At 44.6% G+C, this 14,064-nt stretch overlaps 1 protein-coding gene across 1 annotated transcript in view; it reads right to left on the reverse strand.

Moving 5' to 3' along the window:
- Positions 1–14,064, reverse strand: part of LOC140731143 (prostaglandin G/H synthase 1-like) — a 110,432-nt gene that overhangs the window by 2,354 nt on the left and 94,014 nt on the right. The window contains exons 8-10 of the mRNA XM_073052521.1: positions 13,651–13,897; positions 9,057–9,343; positions 1,894–2,041 (exon numbers count right to left, since the gene is read on the reverse strand). Coding sequence (XP_072908622.1) covers positions 1,894–2,041; positions 9,057–9,343; positions 13,651–13,897 — 682 coding nt within the window. The remainder of the gene's footprint in view (positions 1–1,893; positions 2,042–9,056; positions 9,344–13,650; positions 13,898–14,064) is intronic.

Consider the following 14,064-nt stretch of genomic DNA (forward strand, 5'->3'; position numbering starts at 1 on the left):
ATCTCCCCACTCCCTCATTCCACCCACCCCTCCAACCTCTCAGGCAGCGGGTAGGCTGCATCACGCTGGGCCTTCTGTCCATCAGTTGAAACTGAGGCCATTTCCTGAGTTCTCAGGATCTGTATGACCTGCCTGCTGGTATGCAGGCACACCTCGGCCTGCCACTCCTTCAGCTGACAGTGGACCTCACCGCCCTCAGAGCTGTGAAATGTACAGGTTGCATCACCGACTGGAATGGGGAGGGGGTGCACTGCACAGGATCGGAAAAGCTGCGGGAAGTTGAAAACTCAGTCAGCTCCATCATGGGCACCGGCCTCCCCAGCATCCGGGACATCTTCAAAAGGTGTTTAAAGGTGATTCCTCAGAAAGGTGGATCCGTCATGAAGGGCCCCCATCACCAGGACGTGCCCTCTTCTCATTGTTACCGTCAGGGAGGAGGCACAGGAGCCTGATGACACACACTCAACCTAACAGGAACAGCTTCCTCCCCTCTGCCCATGAACACTACCTCACTACCTTTTGCTCCCTTTTTGCACTACTTACTTAATTTTTTTTTACATATACAGGCAGTCCCCAGGTTACGTACGAGTCTCTGTTTCTCAGTCTGTCTTTAAGTCAGATTTGTATGTAAGTCGGAACAAGTACATCCGGTATTATTTAGCGTCAGTTAGTCAAACGTTTGTCTTAGTATATAGTATATATTTTACCTTTCTATGCATATAAAACACTTAAGAAATGTATGTATTCCAATAATTAAACCACTGCAACATGAGTGAATCTGTAGATGCTGGAAATAGATAAAAACACAAAATGCTGGCAGAACTCAGCAGGCCAGACAGCATCTATGGGAGGAGGTAGTGACGACGTTTCGGGCCGAAACCCTTCATCAGGAGGGTTTTGATGATGAAGGGTTTCAGCCTGAAACGTCGTCACTACCTCCTCCCATAGATGCTGTCTGGCCTGCTGAGTTCTGCCAGCATTTTGTGTTTTTAATTAAACCACTGCGTTGCTTAGTAATAATTGTAGCTTTCACCGGGGCAGGGCCTTTCACATGCTCCATTATTCTCACTTTATCCTTTAAAATTGTTCCGATCGTTGACCGACTGTAGCCTAACGCTTTTCCAATGACCGATGGCATTTCAACTCTTTCCAAACGCTTTATTATTTCCACTTTATTTTTAATCATGATCGCTTCCCATCAACGGAACAGAAACACTGCGGGCGGCGGGTCCCAACCTACGCCGGCTCCCGAGGTCCACTGGGTCCTAAGGATCACCGCACTCAATTTCCTGGGTCCTAAAGTCCACCGCACTGAACAGGTTAAATGGGACAAGTGGGGGCTGTGCTGGGTTTGGGTATTTGATCCTCCACAATATTCCACGTGGGAATTTAAACTGGAGGTGGCAGTGTTTTTTTTTACCATGTCAAGTTGCGAGCTCGACATCAACCCGGCACGGATGGTACGGGAGTCACTGGTTGGACATCAACCCGGCACGCTCGGGAGTGGTCTGTCACTGGATCGAACTCAGGAACGTCCGTTCTCAGGCCCAGCGCTGATCTGACTGCGCCACCAGCCGACCGGAACGAGGTGGGGGGGGGGGGGGGTCAGGGTGAATCTTGCTAAGAAAAATTTAAGCCAAATACAAAGTTACACACTCAACACAGTGTCAACGGCAACGACTTAAAATGGCAGACGGCATTCTCCTTCCTCGATTCGTAAGTACAAGTTGTCCGTAAGCTGGACATTCGTAACTCGGGGACTGCCTGTACTTACTGTAACTTATCATTCTTATTATGTATTACAATATACTTCGGCAACAAATCAATAAATTTCACGACATATACCAGTGATATTAAGCCTGATTCAGGTTGGGATTGCGGTGCTGTCTTTACCTGTCAGCTCCTGGAAGGATTTGTAGGGGACCAGGCCGAACCACTTGCGATACTCGTTCAATGGCTGCAGTCTCAGTTGTCGCTCATGCTCTATGACGTTGATGGCCACACTCAGTACGTGTTTGTTTATGTTTCTTCCCCCGCCGATCTGAGGCAAGAAGTTGGACTTTTTAAAAATTGATTCACCGCTTCTTTATGGAAAAGTTTGTATTGTTGATTATCGGTAGCATAGTGGTTAGTGGAACACTTTACAGCGCCCATAATGACCAATCAGGGTTCAATTCACGCCACTGTCTTTAAGGAGTTTGGATGTTCTCCCTTACGTTTTCTCCAAGATCCTGTTTCCTCCCATATTGCAAAGACGTATGGGTTAGGGTAACAAAGTTACGGGCTTGTTATGCTGGCAACGGAATCATGGTGACGTATGGGGGCTGCCCCTGTTGGCCGTGGCACAAACAACAGATTTCATTGTACACAAGAGTAAGCCTGCAGATGCTGGAAATCCAAGTAACACGCACAAAATGCTGGAGGAACTCAGCAGGTCAGGCAGCATCTATGGAAGAGAGTACCGTCGACGTTTCAAGCCAAGACCAGCTGAAGGGTTTCGGCCTGAAACATTGACTGTACCCTCTTCCATAGATGCTGCCTGGTCTGCTGAGTTCCTGCAGAATTTTGTGTGTGTGTGTTTTGACATTTCGAAGTACATATGACAAATAAAGCTAATTTATTTTTAATAACAGAATAGCAGTCAGCATGGATGAGCTGGGCCAATGGGCATGTCTCTGTGCAGTATGACTCTATAAACACAAACAGCAACAACTTGTTCTACTGGTGGTGATGGGGAAGGAACTATTGGCCCCAAGACCTTGGAATAGAAGTCCTTGTGAAGTTCAAAGTAAATTTATTATCAAAGTACATATATGTCACCATATACAACCTTGAGATTCATTTTCTTGTGGGCATTCACAGTAACTAGAAGCACAATAGAATCAATGGAAAGCCACACACAAGATGGACAGACAACCAGTGTATAAAAGGCAACAAACTGTGCAAATACTAAATACAAAATAGTAATAATAAATAAATAAGCAATGTATTGAAAACATGAGATGAAGAGTCCTTGAAACTGAGTTCATAGTTTGTGGGAACAGGTTGGTGTTTCAGTGAAGTCTTCCCCTTTGGTTCAGGAGCCTGATGGTTGAGGGATAATAACTGTTCCTGAACATGAGGGTGTGGGTTCTGAGGCCCCTGTACCTCATTCCTGATGGCATCAGTGGTCCTTGTTGATGTGCTCCGTGGTGGGAAAGTTGCCTTTGGCAGAGAGAAGTTTTTGTTTAGTGCCTGGTGTGGGAAAGTTATTCCGTGATTATTCCCTCAACACACATTAGGGTGAGTGTTTACAAGGGATAGTCTGGGATAGAAGCTCTTTGCTGTTGCAGCCAAATAATAACTTTGTGTGGGTTTCATATAATATTAATATTCTCATCAATGTCTAAAACTAAACTAGGCAGTGTGTCAAGGCAACAGCTCAATCCCAGAGTCGGAATCCCAATGAGTCGGAGTACAGGAAGACAAAAGGGTGAAAAAACAATTATGGGAATCATATAAACACCTCCAAATAGTAGACAAGATGTGGAGATGTGATTGCAAAGGGCATTAAAATGGGTAATATCACAATTGTATTGGGGGACTTCAATATGCAAAGGGATTAGGAAAATCGGGTTGGTGTCCGATCACAAGAGAGGGAAATTGTTGAATGCCTACGAGATGGCTTTTTATAGCAGTTTGTGCTTGCCTACTCAGGGAAAGGTTATCTTAGATTGAGTGTTGTGTATTAACCCAGACCTAATTAGGAGGCAGTGATCATAATATGATTGAATTCATACTGCAGTTTGAGAGGGAGAAGCACAACTCACACGTATCAGTACCACAATGGAGAAAAGGGAATTACAGAGGCACGAGAGAGGAGCTTGCCAACGGGATTGGAGGGGGATACTGGCGGGATGACAACAGAGCAGGGATAACTGAAGTTTCTGGGAATAGTTCACAAGGTGCAGGACAACATAAGTAGTTCTCAGATGGCAGGGGTAGGCAACCATGGCTGACAAAGGAAGTTAAGGACTGCATAAAAGCCAAGGAAAGGGCATATGAGGTAGCAAAAGTGAGTGGGAAGATTTTAAAATCCAAGGAAAGGCAACTAAAAAATCTATAAGAAAGAAAAGGATGAAATATGAGGGCAAGCCAGCCGATAATACAAAGCAGGTTTTTCAGTTATATAAAGAATAAAAGGGAGATGAGAGTTGTTATTGAACCACTGGAAAATGATGCTGGTAAGGTAGAAATGGGGGTCAAAGAAATGGCAGATGAAGTTACTAAGTACTTTGCATCAGTCTTCACTGTGGAAGACACTAGCAGTATGCCAGAGGTCCGTGAGTATCAGGGAGCAGGAGTGAGTGCCATTGCTATTACAAAGGGAAAAAGTGCAAGGCAAACTCAAAGGTCTTAATAGACAATAGACAGTAGGTGCAGGAGTAGGCCATTCGGCCCTTCTAGCCAGCACCGCCATTCACTGTGATCATGGCTGATCCCCATTCCTGCCCTCTCCTCATATCCCTTGACCCTGCTATCTATAAGAGCTCTATCTAACTCTCTCTTGAATTCATCCAGAGACTTGGCCTCCACTGCCTTCTGGGGCAGAGCATTCCACATATCCACCACTCTCTGGGTGAAAAAGTTTTTCTGCATCTCTGTTCTAAATGGCCTACCCCTTATTCTTAAACTGTGGCCTCTAGTTCTGGACTCACCCATCAGCGGGAACATGCTTCCTGCCTCCAGTGTGTCCAATCCCTTAATAATCTTACATGTTTCAATCAGATCCCCTCTCATCCTTCTAAATTCCAGTGTATACAAGCCCAGTCGCTCCAATCTTTCAACATATGACAGTCCCGCCATTCCGGGAATTAACCTTGTGAACCTACACTGCACCCCCTCAATAGCAAGAATGTCCTTCCTCAAATTTGGAGACCAAAACTGCACATAATACTCCAGGTGGGGTCTCACCAGGGCCCTGTACAGCTGCAGAAGGACCTCTTTACTCCTATACTCAATTCCTTTTGTTATAAAGGCCAGCATGCCATTAGCTTTCTTCACTGCCTGCTGTACCTGCATGCTTGCTTTCATTGACTGATGTACAAGAACACCTAGATCTCGTTGTACTTCCCCTTTTCCTAACTTAACTCCATTTAGGTAGTAATCTGCCTTCCTGTTCTTGCCACCAAAGTGAATAACCTCACATTTATCCACATTAAACTGCATCTGCAATACATTTGCCCACTCACCCAACCTGTCCAAGTCACCCTGCATTCTCATAACATCCTCCTGACATTTCACACTGCCACTCAGCTTTGTGTCATCAGCAAAATTTGCTAATGTAACTTTTAATCCCTTCATCTAAATCATTAATGTATATTGTAAACAGCTGCGGTCCCAGCACCAAACCTTGCGGTACCCCACTGGTCACAGCCTGCCATTCCGAAAGGCACCCGTTAATCACTACTCTTTGTTCCCTGTCAGCCAGCCAATTTTCAATCCATGTCAGTACTCTGCCCCCAATTCCATGTGCCCTAATTTTGCCCACTAATCTCCTATGTGGGACTTTATCAAAAGCTTTCTGGAAGTCCAGGTACACTACATCCACTGGCTCTCCCTTGTCCATTTTCATAGTTACATACATTTTCATAGTTTCATAGTCTTAAGGTGGGTAAGTCACCTGGACTAGATGGACTACATCACAGAGTCCTAAGGGAGTTTGCTGAAGAGATCATGGATGCATTGCTCATGACCTTTCAAGAATCACTTGATTCTGGCATGGTCCCGGAGGACTGGAAGATTGCAAATGTCACTCCACTCTTTAAGCAGGGAGGAAGGCAAAAGAAAGGAAATTACACGCCAGTTAGCCTAACCTCAATGGTTGGGAAAGTGTTGGAGTCCATTAGTAAGGATGAGGTTTCGGGATACTTGGAGACTAATGATAAAACAAGTCAAAGTCAGCATGGTTTCTGTAAAGGAAATTCTTGCCTGACAAATCTGTGAGAATTCTTCAAGGAAGTAACCCGCAGGGTGGACAAAGGAGAGGCAGTGGATGTCATTTACTTGGATTTTCAGAAGGCATTCAATAAGGTGCCTCACATGAGGCTGCTAAACAAGATAAAATCCTATGGCGTTACAGGAAAGATACTAGCATGGATAGAGGAATGGCTGACAGGCAGGAGGCAGTGAGTGGGAATAATGGGGGTCTTTTCTAGTTGGCTGCCAGTAACTAGTGGTGTTCCTCTGGGGTCAGTATTGGGACTGCAGCTTTTCACTGTTTGTCAATGATTTGGATAATGGAATTGATGGCTTTTTGGCAAAGTTTGCGGATGAAACAAAGATAGGTGGAAGGGTAGGTAGTGCTGAGGAAGCAATGTGATTGCAGCAGGATTTAGACAAATTGGAAGAATGGACAAAAAAAGTGTCAGATGGAATACAGTGTTGGGAAATGTATGATAATGCATTTTGTTAAAAGGAACAATAGTGTGGACTATTATCTAAATGGGGAGAAAATTCAAACATCAACTTAGGAGTCCTCATGCAAGACTTCCAGAAGGTTAATTTACATGTTGTGTCTGTGGTAAAGAAGACAAATGCAATGTTGGCATTTATATCAAGGGGATTATAATATAAAAGCAAGGAGATAATGCTGAGGCTTTATAAGACACTGGTCAGGTCGCAGTTGGAGTATTGTCAACAGTTTTGGGCCCCATACCTCAGAAAGGATGAGTTGTCATTGGAGAGTCCAGAGGAGGTTCATGAGGATGATTCCAGTAATGAAGGGGTTAACATATGAGGAGCATTGGGCATCTTTGGGCCTGTACTCACGGGAATTTAGAAGAACGTTGGGGGGGATCTCTTTGAAACTGCCGAATGTTGAAAGGACTAGATAAGGTGGATGTGGAAAGCATGTTTCCTATGGTGGGGGTACTCTGAACTAGAGGGAACTGCCTCAATATTGAGGAGCAGCGTTTCAGAACAGAGATAAGGACGATTTTTTTAGCTAGGGAGTAGTGAATCTGTGGAATGCTCTGCCCCAGACTGCAGCGGAGGCCAAGATTGTGGCTATTTTTAAAGCAGAAGTTGGTTGTTTCCTGATTGGTACGGGCCTCAGAGGATACAGTGAGGAGGGAATGCATAGGATTGTGGGATATGGGATGCGCCATGATGAAATGGCGGAGCAGATTCGATGGGCTGAATGGCCTAATTCTGCTCCTATGTCTTATGGTTTTATGACATATTGTCACGCCAACATTTCCCTCAATGTCAACCAAACAAAAGAGCTGATCATTGACTTCAGGAAGCGGGGCAATTCGAATTTGTCTACATCAATGGTATGGAGGTCGAGAGGGTTGAGAGCTTCAAGCTCCTCGGAGTGAACAGCATCATTACTCTCTGCTGAGTTGTGTCCACAACACTGGCAGGGGTGACGGCAGAGCAGCAACGGCTGGTACTTTGGAAGAAATTCCGAGGGCACAGAGAGGAAAGAAGAGGAAGAAATACATCACAACAAGGAAGAAGTATTCTAAAGGAAAGATGACACAACCATGGCTAACAAGAGTAAAGTCAACATAAGAGCCAAGGAGATGGCAGACGAACTGACTAAGTATTTTGCATCAGTCTTCACTATGGAAGATACTAGTAGTGTGCCAGATGTTCAAGAGTGTCAAGGGACAGAAGTGTGTGAAGCTGCCGTTATGAGGGAGAAGGTTCTTGGGAATCTGAAAACTCTGAAGGTAGATAAGTCACCTGAACCAGATGGTGTACTCTCAGGGTTCTGAAAGAGGTGGCTGAAGAGATTGTGGAGGCATTAGTATTGATCTTTCAAGAATCACTAGATTCTGGACTGGTTTCAGAGAAATGGAAAATTGCAAATGTCACTCCACTCTTCAGAAAGGGAGAGAGGCAGAAGAAAGGAAACTATAGGCCAGTTAGTCTGACCTCAGTGGTTAGGAAGATGTTGGAGTCGATTGTTAAGGATGAGATCTCAGGGTACTTGGAGACACATAATAAAATAGGCCGTAGTCAGCATGGTTACCTGAGAAATCTGTTGGAATTCTTTGACAAAATAACAAGCAGGCTAGACAAAGGAGAATTGGTGTACATTTTGTACTTGGACTTTCAAAAGGCCTTTGACAAGGTGCCACACACAAGGCCGCTTAACAAGGTAAGAGCTCACGGTATTACAGGAAAGCTTCTAGCATGGATAAAGCAGAGGCTGACTGGGAATAAAGGGAACTTTTTCTGATTGGCTGCCAGTGACTCGTGGTGTTGCACAGGGTCTTGTGTTGGGACCGATACTTTTTATGTTACATGTCAACAATTTGGACGATGGAATTGATAGCTTTGTAGCAAAGCTTGAAGACAATATGAAAATAGGTGGAGGGGCAGGTAGCTTTGAGGAAGTAGAGAGGCTACAGAAGGACTTTGATTAGGAGAAAAGGTAAAGAAGTGACAGGTGGAATACAGTATCGTGAAGTGTGTGGTCATGCACTTTGGTAGAAGAAATGAAAGGGTCAACCATTTTCTAAATGGAGAGAAAGTAAAAAATCTGAGTTGCGAAGGGACTTTGGAGTCCTTGTGCAAGATTCCCTTAAGGTTAATTTATAGATTGAGTCAGTGGTGAAGAAGATAAATGCAATGTTTCAAGAGGACAAGAATATAAATCAAGGATATAATGTTGAGGAAATCCAATTACAAACGAGAAAATTTGCAGATTCTGGAAATCCAAACAACACACAGAAACAGTTGATGTTTCTATCTGAGGCCCTTCATCAGGACTAAAAATGAGGAAGATGTCAGACGTCCATAGATCATTTTTGCAGACTCTGCTACGTTCCTCCAGCTTTCTGTGTGTGTTGATGAATGTCAGCTGTTCAGTTCTGTAGAACCAAACAGCAGGTTGAGCAGCATCTGTGGAAACGAGCAGTCAACGTTTTGGGCTGAGACCCTTCGTGTAGTGTACTTTGTGTTTACATAACCATTGTTCTACATAACTCCTGATTGAGACACACCAACATCTAATGGTAACCCTCTGCTAATTCAGTCACTTTTAGCCTAAAAATTATTTTTACCCGTCCTGCTTCTTGCACTGTGAACGATTCCAGTAAAGTGTCCACTCCTTCATCCAACAGTATGTCCGGGTTGAAGAGGAAGTCTGTATAATTGTAGTAATGGTCTTTGACCTGGAAGGCGTCAGGCATGAGCGGGTGCCAGTGGTACAGGTGGTTAAACTCTACGGCAATCCGGTTCCGATACTGAAATTGCTCTTTAAACAGGAGCTCTGGATTAAACTGCATACTGAAATGGTAACCACTCAGATGCTGGACATAGTCCTCGATCACTATTTTAATAGTTTCACCTGTGGTGGAGAGAAGTAAACAGACATATAAAATCAAACTGATGATGTTCACCAGCTCAGGAACTTCACACAGTAACATCTACCCTCAGGCTGTGAGACTAACGAATACCCTACCGTCACCAAGGTCTTGTCACTAGAACAGAGAGCTGTTTACTATTCACCTCCACTGGGCATTTGAATTATATTTTACTAACTTATTTATAGTTTAATATTTTGCTTTATGTGCCGTGTGTGGTATATGACTTTTGTGGGTGTACTGTGGTCCGGTGGAACGTTGTTTCGTTTGGTTGTATATATGTAGTCAGGTGAAAATAAACTTAAATTTGAAATACGTAGACCATAGACACAGAGCAAGCCCTTTGACGCACGATGTTGTGTCAACCTTTTAACCTGCTCTAAGATCAATACAACCCTTCCCTCCTACACAGACCTCCATTTTTCTATCATCCATGTGCCTGTCTAACAGGTTCTTAATGTATCTGCCTCTACCATCACCCCTGGAAGGGCGATCCAAACACCCACCACTCTCTGTGTAGAGAACCTGCCTCCGACATCCCCCCTTTACTTTCCACCAATCACCTTAAAATTATACCTCCTTATAATTTCCTGCCCTGGGAAAACTCCACTCTATCTCTTATCATCTTGTACACCTCTATCAAGTCACCTCTCATTCTTCACTCCAAAGAGAAACTCCCTACCTCATTCAACCTATCTTCATAAGGCTTGCTCTCCAATCCAGACAGCCCCCTGGTAAATCTCCTCTGCACCCTCTCTGAAGTTTCCACATCCACAACGGAACACAACACTGCAAGTGTGGTCTAAGCAGGGGCTTATAGAGCTACAACATTACTTCACTGCTCTTGAACTTAATCTACTGACGAACACACCGTACGCCTTCATAACCACCCTATCAACGCAAAGAACAGTACAGCACAGGAACATCCCTTCAGCCCACAACATTACAGCAAGGTAATTAAACCTGAGGTTAAACGACCACCTGAACTACCCCCTTCTGCCTACACAACGTCTTATCCACCCAGTCTCTGCACATCCATGAGCCTATCTAAGAGTCTCTTAAATGCCCCTGGTGTATCTGCTTTCACCACCACCCTGGCAATGCGTTTCACCCTTCTACGTATATAGAGATGCCCTGGACATGTCTTTCCTCTTGCCCTATCTCATCTTAAATGGATGCCTTTCCGTATTAGTGGCCACTTTATTTACACCTGTACACCTACTCATTAATACAAATATCTAATCAGCCAATCACGTGGCAGCAACAATGCATAAAAGCATGTAGACATGGTGAAGAGGTTCAGTTGTTGCTCAGACCAAACACCAGAATGGGTAAGAAATGTGATCTAAGTGACCTTGAAGGTGGAATAATTGTTGGTTCCAGATGGGGAGGTTTGAGTATCTCAGAAACTGCTGATCTCCTGGGATTTTCGTGCACAACAGTCTCTAGAGTTTACAAAGATTGTTGCAAAAAGCAGAAAATATCCAGAGAATAGCAGTTCTCTGGGCAAAAATGCCTTGCTAATGAGGGAGATCAGAGGAGAATGGCCAGACTGGTTGAAGCTAACAGGAAGGTGACAGTAACTCAAATAACCACACATTACAACAGTGGTGTCCAGGAGAGCCTCTCTGAATTCACAATACATTAAACTTTGAAGTTGATGGGTTACTGCAGCAGAAGAGCATGAACACACACCCAGTGGCCACTTTCTTAGCTACCTAATAGTAGCCACAGAGTATAGAACATAGACAACTACAGCACAACTTCGGCCCACATTGTTGTGTCAACCATGTAACCTACTCTAGAAACTGCCTAGAATTTCTCTACCGCATAGCCCTCTATTTTTCTAAGCTCTATGTACCTATCTAAGAATCTCTTAAAAGACCCTGTTGTATTTGCCTCCACCACCGTTGCTGGCAGTGCATTCCACGCACCCACAACTCTCCGTGTGGAAAACCTATCTGATATTCTCCTTGTACCTACTTCCAAGTGCCTTAAAACTGTGCCCCCTCTTGTTAGCCATTTCAGCCCTGGGAAAAAGCCTCTGGCTATCGACAAAATCAATGTCTTTCATCATCTTATACACCTCAGTCAGGTCACCTCTCATCCTCCGTCACTCCAAGGAAAAAGGCCAAGTTCACTCAAACTATTTTCATAAGGTACACACTCCAATCCAGGCAACATCCTCGTAAATCTCCTTTGCACTCTCTCTATAATATCCACATCCTTCCTGTAGAGAGGTGACCAGAACTGAACACAGTACTCCAAGTGGGGTCTGACCTAGGTCTTATATAGCTGCAACATTACCTCTCAGCTCTTGAACTCAATCCCATGGTTGATGAATGCCAATACACCATAGGCCTTCTTAACAACACTCTCAACCTGCACAGCACCTTTTAGTGTCCAATAGTCAAGGACCCCAAGATATCTCTGATCCACCACACTGCCAAGAGTCTTACCATTAATACTATATTTTGTCTTCATATTTGACCTACCAAAATGAGCAACTTCACATTTATCTGGGTTGAACTCCATCTGCCACTTCTCAGCCCAGTTTTGCATCCTATCAATGTCCCGCTGTAACCTTTAACAACCCTCCAGATTATCCACAACACCCCCAACCTTTGTGTCATCAGCGAATTTACTAAACCATCCCTCCACTTTCTCATCCAGGTCATTTATAAAAATCACAAAGAGGAGGAGGTCACACACACTCTCTCTCTCACACAGTGATGCACACATGATGCATGCATTCACTCGCACACATTCACTTACAGACACATGACTCATGCACTCTGACGCACACACTCACCCTTTCACACACACTCATTCTCCCACACACAAACTCACTCTCACACAGACACACACACAATGATGCAGCACACTCATTCTCTCTCTCACACACAGACCATGATGCACACTTTCTCTCTCTCACACACTCACACAATCACTTATCAGACCCTAAGACATAAGAGCAGAATTAGGCCATTCAGCCCATTGAGTCTGCTCCACTATTCCATCGTGGCTGATCCCTGATCCCACTCAACCCCACACACCTGCCTTCTCACCATATCTTTTGATGCCCTGATCAATCAGGAAAAATCAATTTCCACTTTAAATATACCCATGGACTTGGCCCCCACCGGTCTGTGGTACAGCATTCCACAGATTCGCTACTCTCTGGCTAAAAATATTCCTCCTTACCTCTGTTCTAAAGGGTCACCCCTCAATTTTGAGGCTGTGCCCTCTAGTTCTGGATACTCTCACCATAGGAAACATCCTCTCCACATCCACCCTATCTAGTCCTTTCAACATTCAGTAAGTTTCAATGAGATCCCCCCGCATTCTTCTAAATTCCAGTGAGTACAGGCCCAAAGCTGCCAAACACTCCTCATATGTTAACCCCTTCATTCCTGGAATCATCCTCATGAACCTCCTCTGGACTCTCTCCAATGACCACACATCTCTTCAGAGATGTAGGGCCCAAAATTATTGACAATACTCCAAGTGCGGCCTGACCAGTATCCTATAAAACTTCAGCATTATCTCCTTGCTTTTATATTCTATTCCCCTTGAAATAAAAGCCAACATTGCATTTGCCTTCTTTACCACAGACTCGACCTGTAAATTAACCTTCTGGGAGTTTTGCACAAGGACTCCTAAGTCCCTCTGCACCTCTGATGTTTGACCCTTCACCCCATTTATATAATAGTCTGCACTATTATTCCTTTACCAAAATACATTATCAAACATTTTCCAACACCGCATTCTATCTGCCTCTTTTTTGTCCATTCATCCAATTTGTCCAAGTCAAATTGCTTCCTTAGCACTACCAACCCACCCCACCCCCCACCTATCTAACATCAACCGCAAACTTTGCCACAAAGCCATCAACTTCATTATCCAAAACGTTGACGAATAATATGAAAAGCAGTGGTCCCAATACTGACCCCTGGGGAACACCACTAGTCACTGGCAGCCAACCAGAAAAGGCCCCTTTTATTCCCACTCACTGCCTCCTGCCTGTCAGCCGTTTCCCTATCCATGCCAGTATTTTTCCTGTAACACCATTGGATTTTATCTTGTTTAGCAGCCTCACGTGAGGCACCTAATCAAACGCCTTCTGAAAATCCAAGTAAATGACATCCACTGCCCCTCCTTTGTCCACCCTGCTTGTTACTTCCTCGAAGAACTCTAACAGATTTGTCAGGCAACATTTCCCCTCACAGAGACATACACATCCACACCAGTCTCGTCCACATTCACTGAGGAGAGGGGCAGGGCCTTGTACCGATCAGGATGAGCCGGGTGGTCTGGAAGAGCTGCTCGTCACTCCAAGTTGGATGTTCCTCCTTCAGGATGTCGCAGACACGGTTGTGTTCTCGCAGCCAGAGGGTGGCGTACATTAGAAGCCCGGGAATCAGCCCGAATAATTCGTGGCCGACAGCCAGCTGTCTCTCCACAGGCACCGTTCTCGGATATTTCATTCTCACTGAGGAGTCTTTTACTGATGGGGGGTAGACCTCTCCGTTCACCACCTTGGTGCAAAACAGAGAGTTAAACATTGCTCCCTTCACTCTAATTCTGCTAATACAAGGAGGTATGCTTTTAAGATGATTGGAGGAACGTTGAGGGGGAATGCCAGAAGTAAGTTCTCTTATACAGACAGTGGCGAGGCCTGGAAAGCATTGCCGGCATGGAGGTA

This window comes from Hemitrygon akajei, chromosome 7 (genome assembly GCF_048418815.1).
Source record: "Hemitrygon akajei chromosome 7, sHemAka1.3, whole genome shotgun sequence".
Classification (NCBI taxonomy): Eukaryota; Metazoa; Chordata; class Chondrichthyes; order Myliobatiformes; family Dasyatidae; genus Hemitrygon; species Hemitrygon akajei.